This window comes from Microcebus murinus, chromosome 4, assembly GCF_040939455.1.
Source record: "Microcebus murinus isolate Inina chromosome 4, M.murinus_Inina_mat1.0, whole genome shotgun sequence".
Classification (NCBI taxonomy): Eukaryota; Metazoa; Chordata; class Mammalia; order Primates; family Cheirogaleidae; genus Microcebus; species Microcebus murinus.
Genome location: NC_134107.1, coordinates 102855939 through 102875381, shown reverse-complemented (window position 1 = coordinate 102875381; position 19443 = coordinate 102855939). Strand labels below are relative to the sequence as shown.

Below are 19443 nucleotides of genomic sequence, written 5' to 3'. Positions count from 1 at the left end.
CCCCCGCGCGCGCTGGTAAATAAATCCTCATGCTATTGCATCAAGTCTCTGGACTCTGAGTCTTTTCGAGCGGCCGTCTCTCCCCCACACGGGCTGTACATCTCTGCGGCCCAACAATACCACCTTGAAACATTTTTTTTTTAATTTCAGAATATTACAGGGGTACAAATGTTTTGGCTACATGAATTGCTTTTATACAGTTGAAGTCAAAGTTATATGTGTGCCCATCACAAGATAGTGTGCATTGTACCCATTAGGTGTGATTTTACCCATCCTTTCCACTCCCCTCCTACCTGCTTGATTTCTGTTGAGTTTTACTTCCATATATGCACATGAGTGTTGATTCCTTAGTTCCAATTTCATAGTGGGTACATGTGGTGTTTTATATCATTGGCATCTTTTCATGTCAATAAATAAACTTCAACAGCATTCTTTTTTTCTTGCTCTTGCTCTTGCTCAGGCTGATCTTGAACTCCTGACCTCAAGCAATCCTTCCTTCCCCTGCAGTGCTACGATTATAGGTGTAAGCCAGTGTGCCCAGCCCAATTTTTTTTTTTTTTTGAGACAGAGTCTCGCTTTGTTGTCCAGGCTAGAGTGAGTGCCCTGGCGTCAGCCTAGCTCACAGCAACCTCAAACTCTTGGGCTCGAGTGATCCTTCTGCCTCAGCCTCCCAAGTAGCTGGGACTACAGGCATGCGCCACTATGCCCGGCCAATTTTTTTTATATATATATCAGTTGGCCAATTAATTTCTTTCTATTTATAGTAGAGACGGGGTCTCGCTCTTGCTCAGGCTGGTTTTGAACTCCTGACCTTGAGCAATCCGCCCGCCTCGGCCTCCCAAGAGCTAGGATTACAGGCGTGAGCCACAGCGCCCGGCCCCAATTTTTTAATGTTTTGAATTTTAGCTGTCTATAATGGGTGTTCTGCTGTGGATAGAAATAAATTTGGAAGTCATCAGCAGATATGAGACATGATAGTGGACAAAATATTTTGGAGAGCATCAATAGAATGCCAAGAGAAGGAAGCTGAGCATAGAACACTGTGGAAAATCTACGTTTAGCTCTTGAAGGAGACTGAGAGGTGGCCAGAAGCTAGAGGAAAAGCAGAAGGGTGATGTGTCTTGAAAGAGAAGAAAAATGAGTATTTTAAGAAGGAGTTAGCTATCACCTGTATCAAGTAAAAAGGGATTGAAAAGTATCCACTGAGCTTGACAACATCTGGTTTGCTCTATTCAAGAATATTATATCATATGTAAGGCAGGGTTTAATTTTCCTTTTATAGAGGAGGAATTTCCAGCAAAGACAACTTAGTGGCTTGTCCACGACTGTTGACCAGAGCCAGGTCTTAGGACTGCTAAGCCTTGGGTCCATATAGGATACCACATTGTGTCTTGATTTAAGCTAGTCACTAAAATAAAGTTACTGAGAGAGACCTTTGCAAAATATTGGAACACATCACTGAGAGTGTGTGTGGCTTTCCTTTCCAGAAGAAGTCTTTAGAAATTATAAACAGCCTCTTTGATCCTGCAATTAAGATTATAGAGGAGTCCATCCAACAAGAGAACTTTGCTACATTGCTTTCTTTACATTGTTTGGTTTCTTTGCACATATAAGACATTTAATTTAATTTTATTATTAGTTAATTAAGATATCTATTATGCTTAGAATAATGTCCCTGCTTTTACTCATCAAACCACATATTCTCTTCCAGTAAGTTGCACTTGAAGGTTTTTTTAGGTTTGTCCGGATTAATCCCACCCATATTGTGCTTCCTAGCACAGTCATGATTTCTTTTGTACCCTTTATACTTTGTGTAAATGATAGATTTCACAGCATCTTTGTATAAATTAGCACTTCTCCTGAATTTAAGTCCCTTAAGAAAAAGAATTCAGTTTTGAAAAGTTTTAAGTTGCTTGACAGTTCTCTAGCTAAACCCTTTGGAGCAATTTTTGCCACTTAGTTACTTTTCCTTTGCCAGCACCTATAAGAAAGGGGGAGGTTTCTTCTACAAACATTTTGACCCTGACAGGCAGAAATCTTCTGGCGTCATTGTTGTTTCAGTGTCAATGTTAACATACTGGAGACTTCTAGGTTAGTTTCAGTAAACCTAGTTATGTGTAGCTCATATTATTTTTTTTTGCTGAGAATGAAATGTTTGCTTATCAAAACTTCTCATGAATTATTTCAGATAGTAAAAAAAATTCCTGGAATTAGGCTTGCAATATGGATTTTTATTGCATTATATTTATAGGCAAATCCATTATATTCAGCAAGTTTTTGAGGAGCATCTATAAATGTATTCATTATCCAAAAAATATTGGATGTGTTAGTGTACCCCAAAGCTACAGGATTTAGAATTTTCCTTGAGAAGGTTTTACTCTCATTGGGATTTATGGAATATAGTCTTGAAATAATTAATGAATAATATACCATTTTATCAGACTAAGCATAGTAAGACTGATATGGAAAAATGAGTAAATGAGAGGACAAGAGAATGACTTAGTTCAAGGTTATTTTTCAGTTTTTCTTCCCATGAAACCCTTGGTAAACATATTTATCCTTCACTTTTCAAATTCTCTCTACATTTGGCTTCTGTGACATTTTATAGAGTCAGCTAATATTTACTAAATGAAAGTTCACTAGGGCATAATTTATCTCCATAAACATCTGAAAATTTGATATTATTATTATTGTTTTTTAGACAGGGACACTGAGTCTTAATTAGGTTAAATAACTTATTAATGATCAGGTTCATCCAAGAAATGAAGAGATGAAGAATACAGTTGGGATTTAATTCCAGATTTTATTTTTATCACAAAGTCTTGCTCTCAGTTGCTACACTTGCTTTTTTTTTTAGATGACAATTCCTTTAGTCAATTTCCTCCCTCCATTATCTGTTGGCATTTTTGAAAGAGTCAATCCTTGCTCCTGATTATTCTGTTTTTAAGCAGTTGTTCTTACAGCAATTTCCCCCTTTTTTAATGATCACCTCTATTCAGATGATTTCCCAATTTGCATCTTCTTTCCACCAAATCTCTGTTCTTCAGTTTTCTACCTATTTCTAATCATTTTTGTTTGGAGGCCCTGCTAGCATTTCATAATTTTGTATAATAATTTCATAATTCAGCCCTTCACCTTCCTTATTTCCATTCATTTCATTCTGCTCCCATTTCCCTGGGTTTGGAAACTTAATCAAATTTGATTTGTGCCTCTTCCACCCTGTTGTTCTCTCTCAAACCGTAGAGATACAAAATGCTGTTTTACATTTCATCATAATATCATAACATGTGGTGGCATTCATCTTTTTTTGTTCCTACTCTTGGGTAAAAACCTTTGAACTGATTTCCCTGCCCTCTGTCTCTTTCTGTTCCAGCCTGTTCTGAAACTACTTTCATCCAAGGATATAATTATTATTATTACTCTAATAAATAATAGGTATATTTTATTTTGTTAATAAAAATTAAAAATAACAGTAATATACTTAAACCATATAATTGTTATTTATATAGTAATAATAAACTACTTTTTGTGTTTCTTTGTGCCAGAAGGTACATTATTTATTCACTAAAACAATTCTTTAAGTTGTGATTATTTTCCTCATTTAAGAAGAGTATCAGAAACTCATAAAAGAGTTAAACAGATTTCCCAAGATCACATAGTTAGTAAGTGGCAGAACTAGATTTGTGCTGAGGTCTACCAGGTTGCAAAGTTCATGCTCTGAATGCTTATTCAACTAAGATACATTTCAAAGTGAGAGGGAGGCTACTAATAATTTTTCTGAGTTAATAGGTGTAACTGGTATGGTCCTAGAAAAAGCAAAACTTAGAACAACTTTATAAATGCTACAGTCTATTTTCTCATCATTGATTACAGCCAAATAAATTAAGAGAGTGATTGAGAGGACATCTATTAATACTTCTGGGGAAAAGAGGATGTGTTCATCTTTGTACTCAAGTTTAGGGATGACTACAGAACAGTCTTTTGGACAATGGAGACATAGGAAAGGAGCTTAACAGGGAATTAAGAAGTAAAGACATAAATTTGGAAGTCATTCATATAGAGGAATTGTTGAAGCTATGAAACAAATGAGCTCACCAAGAATTTAAGGAAGCAGAAAAAGTGTGGAAGATTAGGAACTGAATCCCGGTAAAGGTGAAATATGAAGAGACTGAAGTAGGAAGAAGAGCCAGTATGGGAGATGTCTCTATTATACTATAAGTTTTTTTCTGGCACAAGCCATGCCTTTTGTAACTCTGAACCTTGCATATTACTATGTATTGTTAAATATACTCATTAAAGTCAATTTAACATTAAATATGCAAATCCATATAACTACTGATAGATTAATTTAATTTTACCTATTAATACTTTCTCAGGAGCTAATTGAGGCTATTTCCATGAAGTCTTCTCAACTGCCATCTCGTCTTTCTGGCCAGGTTTGTGCTTCTTATTAAAGTTGGGAACCTAATGAACTTCATGATTGGCTTGGGATCACACTTTTGCAACTTGATGATCTACTGGGAGTCTGAGAGAGCTAATGCACATGCATGATATATATATGCAAATATGTTTTATTGTATGTGAATCTTCACATGCTTTGGAATGTTACATCTATAATATTAATATATTGTTCAAGTAAGAAATAAATACAAGAAGGAAGCCATCTTCAGAGATGCAAGTTTTGGAAGTTGACAGTACTACACCAATGGAAAAAGGTCAAAATAGTTGTTTTTTTTTTTGAATGCTGCTTCTACTGGAGCGAATCATCAGATAGCATGGCTTTAGAGAAGCCCTGCATAAGATGCATTTGGAAATGAAGTTGTCATGGCAACTGTCTCTGGAGTAACAGACAAAATCCCCATAGAGCTTAGAGAACTCTCAACGTCTTCTTTGCACTTGGATCTCAAGGACAGCCTGCCTTATGGACTTATTTTAATTTTATTTTAATGAATTGCTTTTCTCTGTTTGTAACTTTTGTGCAGTAGGGCTGAGACAAGGATTGGGACTCTAACTAGAGTCACTCTGGGATGTGGACAATTCCAAGTGTAAAGTGACAGATGAGCACCGTCATTGCAGAGACTGAGCTGAAGGTGAGCAGGTCCTCACTGATGTGTGTGAACATGCACAGGCCTCAGTGCAGTGCTTTTAGTTGGGCTTGCCTGGAAGAAGATGGACTTTTGCTTTTGTGTCAAGATCTTATAACTTCTCTGAGAATATTTCTCCTGTTAACCTGGGACCGAAAACATATCTAACCCGCTGGCTATGAAATCTGTCATCCTTAATCCACAAAAGCCCCTGGTTAGGGCCGTAGAAGGCAAGTTGCCACACAAAACTTTATTAGTCTCTGTATTAATAAAATCCCTTCCTGAAAACTGTTGTGACAGTGTGTTAGTTTAGAAAACCAGGACTGGTATCTGAATACAATATTGTGTATCATCAGTAACATACATTAAGTACCTTGTGATTGCTTAGGAAGCTCAGCAAAGCTCCCTTGGCCATATAAAATTTGGAGTTGGACAGACCAGTGTTTGACTCAATATTCTGGAATCTATTAGCTATGTGTGCTCCTCACTTTTAAAGTGGAGATTAACAGGTCTAATTTATGAGGTTGTCACAAGAAATAAATGAGATAAAATCTTTGTACATTGTTGGATCCTTGGTGTTCCTATGAGGGTGCTGGGTCAGATATGGTGTTTGGTATACAGTAAGTGCTCAGTACAAGGTAGCATATTTTTCCCCACAGTGCTTCGCTCTTAATCATGCTTAAAAATGTAACTAGGATGAAAGAATAGGTCATTAAAAGCCACATGAAACATTATCAAGGGTGTAAACAAATCAAATATTTCTTCTTCCTTCGGGAAGATGGTCTCTAGGCAATGGTCCTGAGGGAGCCTCTATAACTAGCTCACTGAGGTCTCTAATCCAGAATGGAACTCTTTAGTCTCCTGTTATCTATGGTGTTAGGAAAGGATGCTGTCTCATCCCTGAAAGCGGTACAGGAAGCTCAAGGCAGAGCCACAATGGGAGTTCTTCAGCTCAGCAAGAGAACCAAGATAAACTAGATGTTTTGATTCTCAAAGTGTAGAAGCAGAAGCAGAGGGGTCTGAGCTCCAAGCTGTCACCTTTTCAGCAGGGCCTTTTGTGTCTCCATGAAAGAGATGGATGAGAGGCAGTAGAGACAGCACTGTGGCTCCAAGCTGAAGAGGGTGAGTTCCTGCCCGCCTGCCCCACTGGGTGCTGCAGCAGAGTGGCTAAAAGCTCAACCCAGGGGAGCCAGCCCACATGAGTCCACCTGCTGCTGCACGTTGGTAGCTTTGAGACTTTGTGCAAGTTGCTTAGCCCAGTGTCCTCATCTGTAGAATGAGGATAGTCATTATTACCACATGACATTTAGATATATTCAGTAAATGTTTCTTTTCTTTTTTCTTAGCTTTTAGTGAATGACTTTACATAATAATAATATCATATAACTCCATAGCCATGCCAGCTAACGACTCTGGGTGACACAGCTTCATGTTCCTGCTCTAAGAGTATAGGAACCAATGTGGAAGGTCTGGGCAAGGTCAAGTGGCTTCTGCCTCTCAAAAATCACTCCAGAGAAGGGGCCCAGGTCTTACCCACCTGATCAAGGGCCGGAGAGGGAAGCACATACACAGGAGTAGGCCATGGTAAGGGTTGGAGGCTTGTCCCAGCTCGACTAAAAGACCTCCTCAGTCGTACCAGCCTTCCCTCTGCAGGCAGACTTCATCCTCAGATAGTTACTGGGATGGTTAAAGCCACTTGGGGGACCATGAAAACAGACAAATGTGTAAGGAAATATTTTCCCAAGTTCAAAAATCTCTTCATTCATATGTCATTCTCAAGAATGGGAGGATTCTCTCTCTCTCTCGCTCTCTCTCTAAGGGACTCTTTCTTTTTCCCTTGCAGACCCTCCTAGAAGAGAATGGCTGCTGACAACTCCTCTTCTGTGACAGAGTTTATCCTCTCAGGCTTAACTGACCAGCAGGAACTCCAAATCCCTCTCTTCTTCCTGTTTCTAGGTTTCTACGTGGTCACCGTGGTGGGGAACCTGGGCTTGATAATCCTGATTGGGCTCAACTCTCACCTCCATATTCCCATGTACTTCTTCCTCTTCAACTTGTCCTTCATAGATTTTAGTTTCTCTGCTGCCATCGTTCCCAAAATGCTGATGAGTTTTGTCTCAAAGAAGAACATCATTTCCTATGCAGGGTGTATGACTCAGCTCTTCTTCTTTTGTTTCTTTGTCTTTTCTGAGTCCTTCATCCTGTCAGCGATGGCATATGACCGCTATGTTGCCATCTGTAACCCACTGTTGTACACGGTCACCATGTCTCCCCAGGTGTGTTTGCTTCTTTTGTCAGGTGTCTATGGGATGGGGGTTTTTGGAGCTGTGGCCCATACAGGAAATATACTGTATCTGACCTTTTGTGCAGACAACCTTATTAATCATTATATGTGTGACATCCTTCCTCTCCTTGAGCTGTCCTGCAACGGCTCTAACATAAATGTACTGGTGGTTGTCATTGTTGTGACCATTGGCATTGGGGTGCCCATTGTTGCCATTTTTATTTCTTATGGTTTTATTCTTTCCAGCATTCTTCATATTAGCTCCACTGAGGGCAGATCCAAAGCCTTTGGAACTTGCAGTTCCCATATAATTGCAGTTTCTCTTTTCTTTGGGTCAGGAGCTTTTATGTATCTCAAACCACCTTCTATTTTACCCCTGGACCAGGGGAAAGTGTCCTCCCTGTTCTATACCATTGTTGTGCCCATGTGCAACCCTTTAATCTATAGCCTGAGGAATAAGGATGTCAAACTTGCCCTGAAGAGGACCTTGGGCAGAATAAGTTTCTCTGGAAAAAAATTTTAGAAATGGGAAAAAGAGATCAAAGGATTTTTTATTAGTGTTTTTATTATGATTATTACTTTTTAATATTAGGAGTCCAAGCTACAGTGCTTTCTACACTATATGTAAGGAAAATTTTAACTCTTTTTTTCTGAGTGGATTTATTCTCCTCTACCTCCACTCCCAACTCTTCCTTTTTTATTTTATGAAAAAGTTTCTATAATTATGGAATATTCAATGCTGAATGGGGCTTAGGAAGCATTTCATCTAGTCCCTTTATATAATAAATCATACTTTGGAGACTGAGAAGTATTTTCATGTTGCCCAAGAACACAAAACTGCCTGGTACAGAGCTGGGACTAGAATCCCAGCTTGAATACGGATCCACTTTATTTTCCTTTATGCCATGTGTTCTTGCCTGATCTCTTTCTTGGGAAATTTCATTTCACATGTTAGTTGACATAACACATTTAAATTATGAATATATTCACAGTAATTTCATGCCATTTTTCACAGAATAATTTTAATATATCACATTTTGCAAGAACTAAGGAGATGGAACTTTTTTTTTGAGGTGATCTTGGCAAAATGACAAGATCGGTGTTTGATGAGTTTTGTAGTGCGTAGGTGGGAAGTATGTTAGGTTTCACATAGAAGCAAGCATGGTGCATACTGATTTGGTGGGTGGAGCTCTGCAGAAACAGTCTAGTCAGTGGACTAGAAAACTACGAAGGGAGAGAGAAAATTTTTAAGTGGGTAAAGATTCTGCGTGGAGGTGTCATATATTATTTTAAGATGAACAGAGGGAGTATTTGGAATCTCATTTTAAGCGTTAACTTGGATGTTAGAGATCTGATAAGAAAGTGTGTAGTTCAAGGTAATTGGGAGCTGCACTATACCATGCAGTAGTCACTAGTCACATATGGCTATTGAGCACTTGAAATGCGATCATCCATATTGAGACATACGATAAGTGTGCAATGTAAGTGTAAGATACACATTGGATCTTTGAAGAACTATTATGAAAAAAATAATGTAAAATATCTCGCTACTTTTTTATATTAATTATATGTTAAGATGATATATTTTGGATATTTTATGTTAAATAAAGTTTATAATTAAAATTTAAATTATATATGTGGCTTGCATTATATTTCTATTGCATGACACTGGTCTAGAGGAGGTCATGACACAATAGATAGTTTTGGGCACATATCAGGGTAGCACCAAGCACTTGCTTATTAGGAGAGGGAATTGCTATTGAATTGTTAAGCATTGCAGATATCCATGATATTCCAGTAAGATAAAAGATGAAGCAATGGTGATCTCTGGATAAGTTAATAAATCCACAGTATTATATAAAGGGAAACGTAGCTTTATATAAAGAATCAGAAGAACTTTTTGGTCTAAACCCACCAGTAATAAGTTTTCTTTGATAAGCAATGGTAAGTGACATGCTGGGGATATATTTTTTCTTAATTAATTAATTAACTTTTTATCTTCTTCCCACCCTCCCCAAGGGGAAATATTTTGACTATGAACTCTTCTATTAGAAAACAAAGGAAGTTTGGATAAATGTTTCATTTTACCCTTTGATTCTGTTTAATGTTGGTGAAATGAAAAGAATAAGCAGATAGGGGGAGGATTGTACTTTATTTATTTATTTTTAAATTTCAAAATATTAAGGGGCCATAAATATTTTTGTTACATGGATGAATTGAATAATGCTGAAGTCAGGGCTTTTAGTGTGTCCATCACCAGAATAATGTACATTGTAACTGACAGGCAAATTTTTATCCCTTAACTCCCTTTTACCCTTCCCCACTTCTTGGTTTCCAATGTCCATTACGCTACTTTATAACCATATATACCCATCATTTAGCTCCCACTTATTAGTGAGAACATACGTTGTTTGTTTTTCCATTCCTGAGATACTTCACTTAGGAAAATGGTCTCCAAGTTCTATCCAAGTTGCTGCAAAAGACATCATTTCATTCCTTTATATGGCTGAGCAGTACTCCATGGTGTGTGTGTGTGTGTGTGTGTGTGTGTGTGTGTATACTATATTTTCTTTATCCATTAATGTATTGATGGGCACTTAGATTGATTCTTTTATGTTTGCAGTTGTGAATTGTGCTGTGATAAACATGCGGGTGCAGGTGTCTTTTTGATATAATGACTTTTCCTTTGTGTAGATACCTAGTAGTGGGATTGGTTGATTGAATGGTAGACCTATTTTTTGTTCTTTGTGGAATCTCCATATTTTTTTCCTTAGAAGTTGTACTAAAATGAGATTGAATAGACCACTGAATTCAGCAGACCTAGAATTTGAGAGTGGGATGGGTGTGGTGGACATGCAGTACAATGTAGGTAATGAAATAAAACAGAAACTTTAAAAAATTTTTGTAGTCTAATTTACTTACAGTAAAGTACACAAACCTTAGCTCATTGAACTTTTTAATATGTAAAACATTTCTGTTCACTTTGGAAGGTTTCCTCTTGCTCCTTCCCAGTAAACACAACCTTCCCTCAACTTCCCACCCGTAGAGCTAGCCACTGTTCGTATAAACGTGTACTCTATTGTTTCTGGCTTCTTTTCATCAACATAAAGACTGTGATATTCTTTTATATTATTACATGTATGGGGAGATTATTTTTTATTTTTTTGTTGCTGTGTGTTATTCCAATATACAATTATTTATCCTGTTAATGAACAATTAGATAGTTTCAAGTTTTTTCCTATTATTAATAAAGCTTCTATGTAAATATGATGAAATAAAAAAATAAAGCTTCTATGTACATTTTTTGAACACGTATTTATCTGAACTATGCAAATATTTCTTTTGGGGATATACTAGATGTGGATTTGCTGGATAACAGGGTAAGCATATGTTTAGTTTTTATAAATACTGCCAAACTGTTTTCAAAAAAGTTTGTTGAGTCCAGTTGCACTGCCATCAGCAATGGCTGACTGTTCCAGTTGTTCTACATCCTCATTAACACTTGATATTTTTATTTTATTTACTCTGGTGTGTGCAGGATGCCTTTTGGTTTTAATTTTCATTTTCCTGATGGGTAATTATATTGAGCACTTTTTTGTATGTTTGTTGCCTGTTTAGATATCTCCTTCTGTGAAGTACCTATTCAAATCTTTTGCCCATTTGAAAAAATAGGGTTGGTAGTTGTTTTCCTATTGATTTGAAGAAATTAAAAAAATTCTACATGTAAGTCCTTATATATATGTGTGTGTGTATGTATGTGCATGTATATATGATATATGTACATATGTTTAATATATACACATACAATACATACATAAGGATATATTTCTGTATGTATGAATATATCTATGTACTATATATTTTATCCTTACATATGTGTGCATGTACTATGTATAATATATATGTGTATATGCATATATGAGTATACATGAATATATATAACTTGATCTATATGTCTGTATCTCCTCCCATACTGTGACTTGCTTATTATTAGTGGTATCTTTTTTTTTTTTTTTTTTTTTTGAGACAGAGTCTCACTTTTTTGCCCAGGCTAGAGTGAGTGCCGTGGTGTCAGCCTAGCTCACAGCAACCTCAAACTCCTGGGCTCAAGCAATCCTCCTGCCTCAGCCTCCCTAGTAGCTGGGACTACAGGCATGCGCCACCATGCCCGGCTAATTATTTTTCTATATATATTAGTTGGCCAATTAATTTCTTGCTCTTGTTCAGGCTAGTTTTGAACTCCTGATCTCCAGCAATCTGCCTGCCTCGGCCTCCCAGAGAACTAGGATTCCAGGCGTGAGCCACCACGCCCAGCCTAGTGGTATCTTTTGATAACAGATGTTCTTAATTTTAATGAAGCTTAATTAACCAACTTGGCCTTGTATGGTTACTGTTATCTGTGGTCTGTTCAAGGGATCTTTTACTATTCTTCCTGAGATCAGAAGAAGCGCAATGGGGAAGGGTATGACAGAGAAGGAAGACGTGGGGAGGTGGAGGCAACAGCACAGCCATGGCAGCTCAGGTCTGGCTGCATTTCGGTTCTCCTGATTGTCTGCCTCCACCCAGTGGTTACATGACCTCTGCCTCTATTTGGTTGATGCTTTGCAGGGGCAAGACACTGGAGGCCAGAAGGTGCCAGGGTTACAAGCATTTTCAATTTAATAAACATTTACATATTTGTTTATTTATCTATTTTTATGTTTTAAAAAGATACAATTGCTATACAATACACATTTAAAGTGTTAATTTTGATAAGTTTTGACACACATATATATGCTTGTGAAATCGTCACCACAGTTTTGTCCCTTTGAGGCCCCCTCCTCCCAGCTTCCCCTCTTCCCAGCTTCTTTTCTTCCCTGCTCTTAAATCTGCTTTCTGTCACTATTTATTTTATTTTCAAGATTTTTATATAATATAAATAGAATCATACACTATACACTCATTTTTGTCTGGTTTCTATTAACCAGTGTATTTTGAGAATTTTCCAAGTAGTATGTGCATTAATAATTATTTACTTTTTATTGCTGAGTAGTATTTCATTATATGAGCATCCCACCATTTGTTTATCTGTTCACCTATTGATGAACATTTGGGTTGTTTCCACTTTTGACTCTTACAAACAAAACTATGAGCTTCATGTACAAGCTTTTGTATGGACATATCTTCATTTTTCTTTGGTAATACCTAGAAGTGGAATGGTTGCATCATATCATAGGTGTATTTAACTTTTTAAGAAACTACCAAACTCTATTCCAAGTCGTTGCACCATTTTACAGTCCCACTAGTTGTATTTGAGAGTTTCAGTTTCTCCACATTCTTACCAACACTCGGGGATGGTCTACTTTTTAATTGAAGACATTCTAGTTGGCGTGTAGTGGTATCTCATTGTGGTTTTAATTTGCAGTTCCTAATGACTAATGATGACGAGAATCTTTTCATGTGGTCGTTTGCCATCCATAAATAATATTTGGTGAAGTGTTTATTCAAATAATTTTCCCAATCTTTAAGCTAGGTTGTTTATTTCTTATTATTGAGGCCCAAAGATTCTTCATATACTCTGGATTCAAGTCCTTTATCAAATATGCAATCGTGGTTTGTCTCCTCATTCTATTAACAAAAATTTTAAATTTTAATGAAGTCCAATTTATCACTGTCTTCTTTCATCAATTGTAGTTTTGTTGTCATGTCAAGAATATTTTGCTTAAAAAATATCACAAAAATTTTCTCCTATGTTTTATTATGGAAATCTTATAGGTTTTTATGTTTGGGTCTATAATCCATTTTGACTTAATTTTTTGTATATAGTGTGAAACATGGATCAAAGTTGTTTTTATGGCATTTTTGTTTTTGCACATAGCTTTCTAGTTGCTGTCCTTTCACCTTAAACATCAATTGATCCTATTTGTGTATGTCTGTTTCTGTTCTCTCTATTCTGTTCCTTTTATATATCTATTTATCCAGATGCTAATATCACACAGTTTTGATTACTATAGCTTTATTTTTCCTTTTTTTATCTTTCTATTTTTTCTTTGCACTACTTTTTGAGAATATATAGCTTTAAAATATTTTTTGAAATCAGTTAGTGTAAGTCCTCTACATTCAGTCACCTTTTAAAAAGTTGTTTTGGCTGTTTTAAGTCCTTTGAATTTCCATATTAATTTTAGAATTTGCTTGTAAATTCCTACAACAATGTCTGAGATTTTGATTGTCATTGTCTTGAATCAGTGGATCTTTCTGGGGAGAATAGACATTTGAATTCCATTTAGTAATAAATAGGAGTGCCTGCTTTCCTACAGTGTCTCCAATAGTATATTCTTAAAATTTTCAAATTTTCTAATAGTCGAGAAACAGTTTTTGTGTTGTTTTATTTGTACTTCTCTTATTATGAGAAAGATTGGGGATTTTTTTTTTTTTTTTTTTTTTTTTTTTTTTTTTTTTTGAGACAGAGTCTCCCTTTGTTGCCCAGGCTAGAGTGAGTGCCGTGGGGTCAGCCTGGCTCACAGCAACCTCAATCTCCAGGGCTCAGCGATCCTACTGCCTCAGCCTCCTGAGTAGCTGGGACTACAGGCATGCGCCACCATGCCCGGCTAATTTTTTGTATATATATTTTTAGTTGGTCAATTAATTTATTTCTATTTTTGGTAGAGACGGGGTCTCGCTCAGGCTGGTTTTGAACTCCTGACCTTGAGCAATCCGCCCGCCTCGGCCTCCCAAAGTGCTAGGATTACAGGCGTGAGCCACCACGCCCGGCCCGATTGGGGATGTTTTTAATGACTATTGGCATTCTTATATGGTCTATTATTTCACACCTTTTCCCCACTTTTCTATTGGGATTTTGATCATCTCAAATTTTAGAGGTGTATATTAGGGATATTTTTTTTTGTCTGAAGTGTAAGTTGCATACATTTTTCCCAATTTGTGATTTGGCTTTTGACTTATCATATAAAATTATTTATTTTAAAATTAAATTTATTAATCTTTTATTGTTTCTGGTGTTTTAATCACAGAAATGTTTTAGCTCTTCTTAGGTTTGAAGAAATTCACTCATTTTTTCATAGTATTGTATGATTTCATTCTTTTACATTTGGATGTCTGATCTATTTAGAAACCAATGTATTATGTGAGGAATGGATCCAGCTTTATCTTTTTTCATATGGCTATCCAGTTGTTCTATCACTATTTATAAAAAAAAAACAAAAAAACCCTCTTTTCCTTACATTTGAGCTCCTGCCTTTATCACATACTAAATTTCAAAGGCAGTTGGGCTATTTCTGTGTTTTTTCAATCTGTTCCATTGGTCTATCAGTTTATCCATAAGGCAATACCACATTGCTTTAACTATAGAAACTTCATTCTGTTTTCATATCTTGAGGGTACCTTCCCACATATTTTTCCTCTTTTTTAGGGTTTTGCTGAGTATTCAAGTTTCACCATAATCTTTATAATTAATCTGTTTAGGTCCAGGAAAAATCCCGATGGCGTATTTGCTGCACAGATGTGTTTAAGATTGCATCTTAAAATTTATAAGTAAACTTAGGGAAAATCGATGTCTTTGGATCTTGAGGCTTCCAATCATGAACTGTGGTGTGTCATCCCATTTTGGGGGGTCTACTTGAGTATCTTTTAAGAGTGTTTCATATTTTCCTTTATCTATGTTATGCATACTTCTTATATAATACTTGGGAATTTTATTTTGTTTACTGTAAAGAGGGTCTTATTTTTTATTAGCTCTGATTATTATTTGTATAAGTAAACTGTATTGATTATTGTATGTTAATTTTCTACTTTGTACCATAACTGTTATTATTTGTAGAGGTTTTCCCATTGATTCTTTCAGGTTTTACAAATATATAATAAAAAGTTTTCTATATAGAGAGATAGTTGTACTTGTTCCCTTCTGATTCTTATGCCTCATTCCTTTCCTATTAAAATTGTATTTTCTAATATCTTTAACATATCCTAAATAATAATGAAGACTGTAGGCATTCGGGTTTTGACTCCAGTGTTTTCAAACTAAATTGGTGGCTTTTGGCTGAAATTTATATATTTTCCTATCTTAAGGAAGTATCCATCATTCCCTGATTCAATTAAGTATTTTAAAAACATGAGTATATGTTGAATTTCATCAAATTCTTTTCTTCTTTGGGATTTATTCCCTCAAAATCTCCTCATTTTTCTTAGACCTCTAATCTCTTCATCTTTACTGACTTTTCTATCGCTAAACAAATGCAAGCCTGATTTACCCTTAAAAATTCCCTTTGATACTCCTCCCTTCTTTTTTTCTGCCCCAAATTAAGAAAAGCGAGGGATGCGTCTTCCTTTCCACATTTACAGTCTTGTGGCTATTTTTTTTGGTATGTTATATATATAGTTTCTCACCCATGTTTCCCTTTGTTCCCTAGTGTCAGAGTGTAACATCTTGGTCCAAATGTAAGAGAATTATGCTTCATGAAAGTCCTAAAGATTAAATTCTGTATGATACCATTTATATAACAGTCTTGAGGTGACAAGATTATAGAAATGGAGAGCAGATCAGTGGTTATCTGACCTGAATTTAAAAGTGTTATGTCCACTCCAATTTTCAAACACATTTTATTTTTATGGGAAAAATCTGTAGCATTATTTAAGAAGGTAAAGTCTAGAAAAAAATTGCACCATCATTCAATTAACACCATGTTTTGGAGGAAACTTTTTATAGCAATTGGGTATAATTTAATTTTTATAGTCTTTTCCAAATGTAGAAATTATGGAATTATGGAATAGTTATTGAATAAAAGTATGAATCATTCATATACTGAACTTCTGCCTTAGCCAAAATAATAGAGAACATGTACTGATTCTTGCCTCCATAAGTGAAGTATCTTTAGAAAAATGTCACCATGGTTATGTGTGATTCTTTCCTGCTGTCTCTACACAGCACATTACTGCTTCCGCAGAGCCAATGGTAATATGACATTTACTTCTCTTTCTTTCATGCACAGGTTTTAAGCCCTTTTGGGGCAGATTTCATTGTTATTTGATAACACAAAATCTTTGGTAACTTTGAGAGTTTCTAGATAATTTTACTGAAAAAGGTAATATGGTGAGGGGCTTTGCCATGTTGAGCGTGTTAGGACCCTACCCAATTGCCAGGCTCACACTCTGTGTCCTTGAGTATTTGTCACCCTTGCTGGGAGCCAGTGTAGGCACTCCCACTTAGAGTCAACCCTGTACCCACCCAGCAGTCTGGAAAGAGGAGCTCTTGCTTCTACTCCTGCAATAAGAAGCCCTTGTGGGAAGTAAAATTTTGTGTAGAAATCAAAGTTGTTCTCTTTGTAAAAACTGCATTTTCTTGTTTGTTATAGAAGCTCCTCCTATGAGAGTACCTGAGGGAAATTTCTTTGGGTTTCCAGCCAGATCTCTGATCTATATATATGTAAAAGAAATCCCCTGTCAAATATCATCTTATGGCCCTAGTGCCATGGACAGATGATGTTTCCTTTCTTTGGAAAGGAGTAGCCAGGCGCAAACTTGATTTGAAATCACGATGTTTGGATCAGAGTTGATTCTAGGATACTGTAGGCTTTAGTTTTCCTGCCATAACAGAAAAAGAGAAGTTATATACTCAGGACACTCCCACCCTTGCCCATCCACCCCAGTCACCGTCCCTCTGGGAAGTGGGAGTACAAGGGCTGTAAGACCGCACTGCTGACCCTAAGCTGAACAAGGGGCGTGGTTGCATGGAGGCATCCTGTGTCTCTTATGTTCTTCTTCCTAACATGGAGGCCTGAAAACTGAGTGTTTTAGGAACTCTTCCTCCTCTAATTGGGTTCTGGGGTGAGGGTGACTGAAGCAATGAAGGCAGAGATCATGATGTCTCTAAGTCTCTTCCCACTTCTCATTCCTTATTCAAGATATAGTCCCTAAGTAACCTGGGAAGCTACTGAACCTCTCTGAAATACTGTTTCCCTGTCTTGCTGTGAGTACTGGTTTCTCAGTGCACACCGTATGTAGCCCAGCCTGGATTGCTGACCTCCCAGAGGAGCTGACTGCATCAGGGCATTTTTCAAACCTGGGAGTGTACTCACTTTAGAAGGGCACAGATAAGTGCAGAGAGAGACAAGAAGAGACAGGCATTCATGCATTCATTGCTCATCTTCCCTGAGTTAATGCAAGTCATTCTCCTGTTACAGTGACAGAAATTCTCATTTCAGAGTCATGGAATTGGTTTGATCTATAAAGAGGTTCTTCTTTCCTACCTGCAGAGATGACTCCCAGAGGGAATGTCTCAACAGGGACTACTTTATTTTTGTTTGTTTCACAAATGGACGAGAACTCCAGCCTATACTCCTCCCCTTATTTTTAGAGCTTGGTCACTTTAACTTGGCTGAAGTCTCTCCTCAGAATCCTGGTGAGCTTGTCTTCAGCTTGTTCTTCTTAGACCTCCTCCTCCTTTGTCATTTCAATTAAAATGATAATGAACTCTATGTCTGGGAGGAACATCAGCAATTTAAAGTGCAAGATTCTCCTCTTTTCTTCTGTGGCTTTGTTATTAGTGATCACTCTGTTTTAATACTTGTGGCCTAGGGTCACTATGGGATCTGTGTCCCTCCAGTCTGTTCTCTGCTGTGCTTGTTTTTTATTGGGGTAGGTATTGATGACGTCATGGGCCAACCAGAGGTAATGGTCGGTCTGTCTTTCTGTGACCACTACATCATTAACCACTGTGTGTGCGGCACATCTCTTTTCATCAAACTGTCCTTTACCTGTTTCACACGCTGGTGAATTTCGTAGTCATAAGCATCCTGCTGATCATCTTCATCTCTGACACATTCTCCTTTCACTATCCTTCATTTTCTGTTTCCTGAGGCAAATACAAAAGCTTTCTTTTTCTTTGGATCAGGTAAATAAATGCATGTACCCCAGTTCACTTCCTGGGACCAGGGGCTACACCAGTGGTCTCAAATTTAAGTATGTGTCTGAATCACTTGAAGGGCTCACTAAAATGCAGATTCTGGGTTCCATTCACAGAGTTTCTGATTCAGAAGGTCTGGGTTAGGACTCAAGAATTTTTATTCCTAAGGAGTTCCTAGGTGACGCTTCTACTGTTGCTCTGGGAACCAACCTCTGAGAACCACTGGGACACACCATTGTCTTCTGCAGCCAACTGGCGGCCACGCTATACTCTCTACTCAAAAGATAGTTTCCTGAGGTGAGAACTCTCGAGATTTTTCCTGTGAATTGAAGAAGTACTGATATGTAAAGTGTATTTTGTTTTTGAATTCTTTCATCATATGTTCTGAATTCTAAATATTTTCTTTCTAAAAAGTGATGGTTTAAAATTTTTCCTCAAATGTTTTTTTCACCACTTTTCCTCTGGGTGCAATCTTCTTCCACATTCTTCATTGGTTTCCTTCCCCTCAGTTGTGGATTGAGTTCACCAGAAGACTTAAGATGAAGATTCATGTTAAAGTGATTTCTCTGGAGGCATTCTAGGCAAATCCAGCAGAGGAATGCAGAAGTGAATGTGAGGAACACTGAGAAAGTGTGCAATGTCAGGCAAATTCTGATACTGGGCAACTTTGGCTCAAGTCCTCATGGAGTCTTTGAAGACATTGTGTGACATGCCTCAGAATTTTCCTGGGCAGGGACCAGGGATGTAGAGTAATTATGCCCTGACACTTGTCGGTCATGGGTCCAAGGATGCTCCAGGGGACCTAAGTTTCCAGGCTCCCTGGGCTCTCTTGAGCAGGGACACAGGCTCTGGCACCCTGAGTGGAACTCTCTGGCAAATAAGAGTTGATGTCGGCTGTTGGGAGTTTGTGAAAGCTTACTTTAAGCTGGTGTGTACCAAATGGGAAGAGGTTCTATAGGCATGTGACAAGCGTCTGGTACACCTCCCACCTGGTACAGGCTAGGTGTTTCTGTGTTACTGATGTACCATTAAGGAGAGAAACATTGCATCTGAATTGGTCATTTGTCTTTTGTCTTCTGAGCTTCTCTCCTGGATATATTTTCTGCTCTTGATAAATGATCATAAACAAAATTCATAACAGAGCACATGTATGTTTATCCTGATGCTCTACTTGTTGAGTA

At 37.2% G+C, this 19443-nt stretch overlaps 2 protein-coding genes across 2 annotated transcripts in view; one reads left to right on the top strand and one right to left on the bottom strand.

The window, feature by feature from the left end:
* The window catches only part of SPA17 (sperm autoantigenic protein 17), a 306364-nt gene that overhangs the window by 183238 nt on the left and 103683 nt on the right, over positions 1-19443 (bottom strand). The window lies entirely within an intron of this gene.
* On the top strand, positions 6944-7969 carry LOC142860937 (olfactory receptor 8B12-like). The gene has a single exon (XM_012752490.2). The coding sequence runs from the start codon at positions 6944-6946 to the stop codon at positions 7889-7891; it is 948 nt and encodes a 315-aa protein (XP_012607944.1). The 3' UTR covers positions 7892-7969.

Excerpts from the sequence above, each read along its gene's own strand:
- LOC142860937 (XM_012752490.2), top strand. The coding sequence starts at position 6,944 with ATGGCTGCTGACAACTCCTCTTCTGTGACAGAGTTTATCCTCTCAGGC.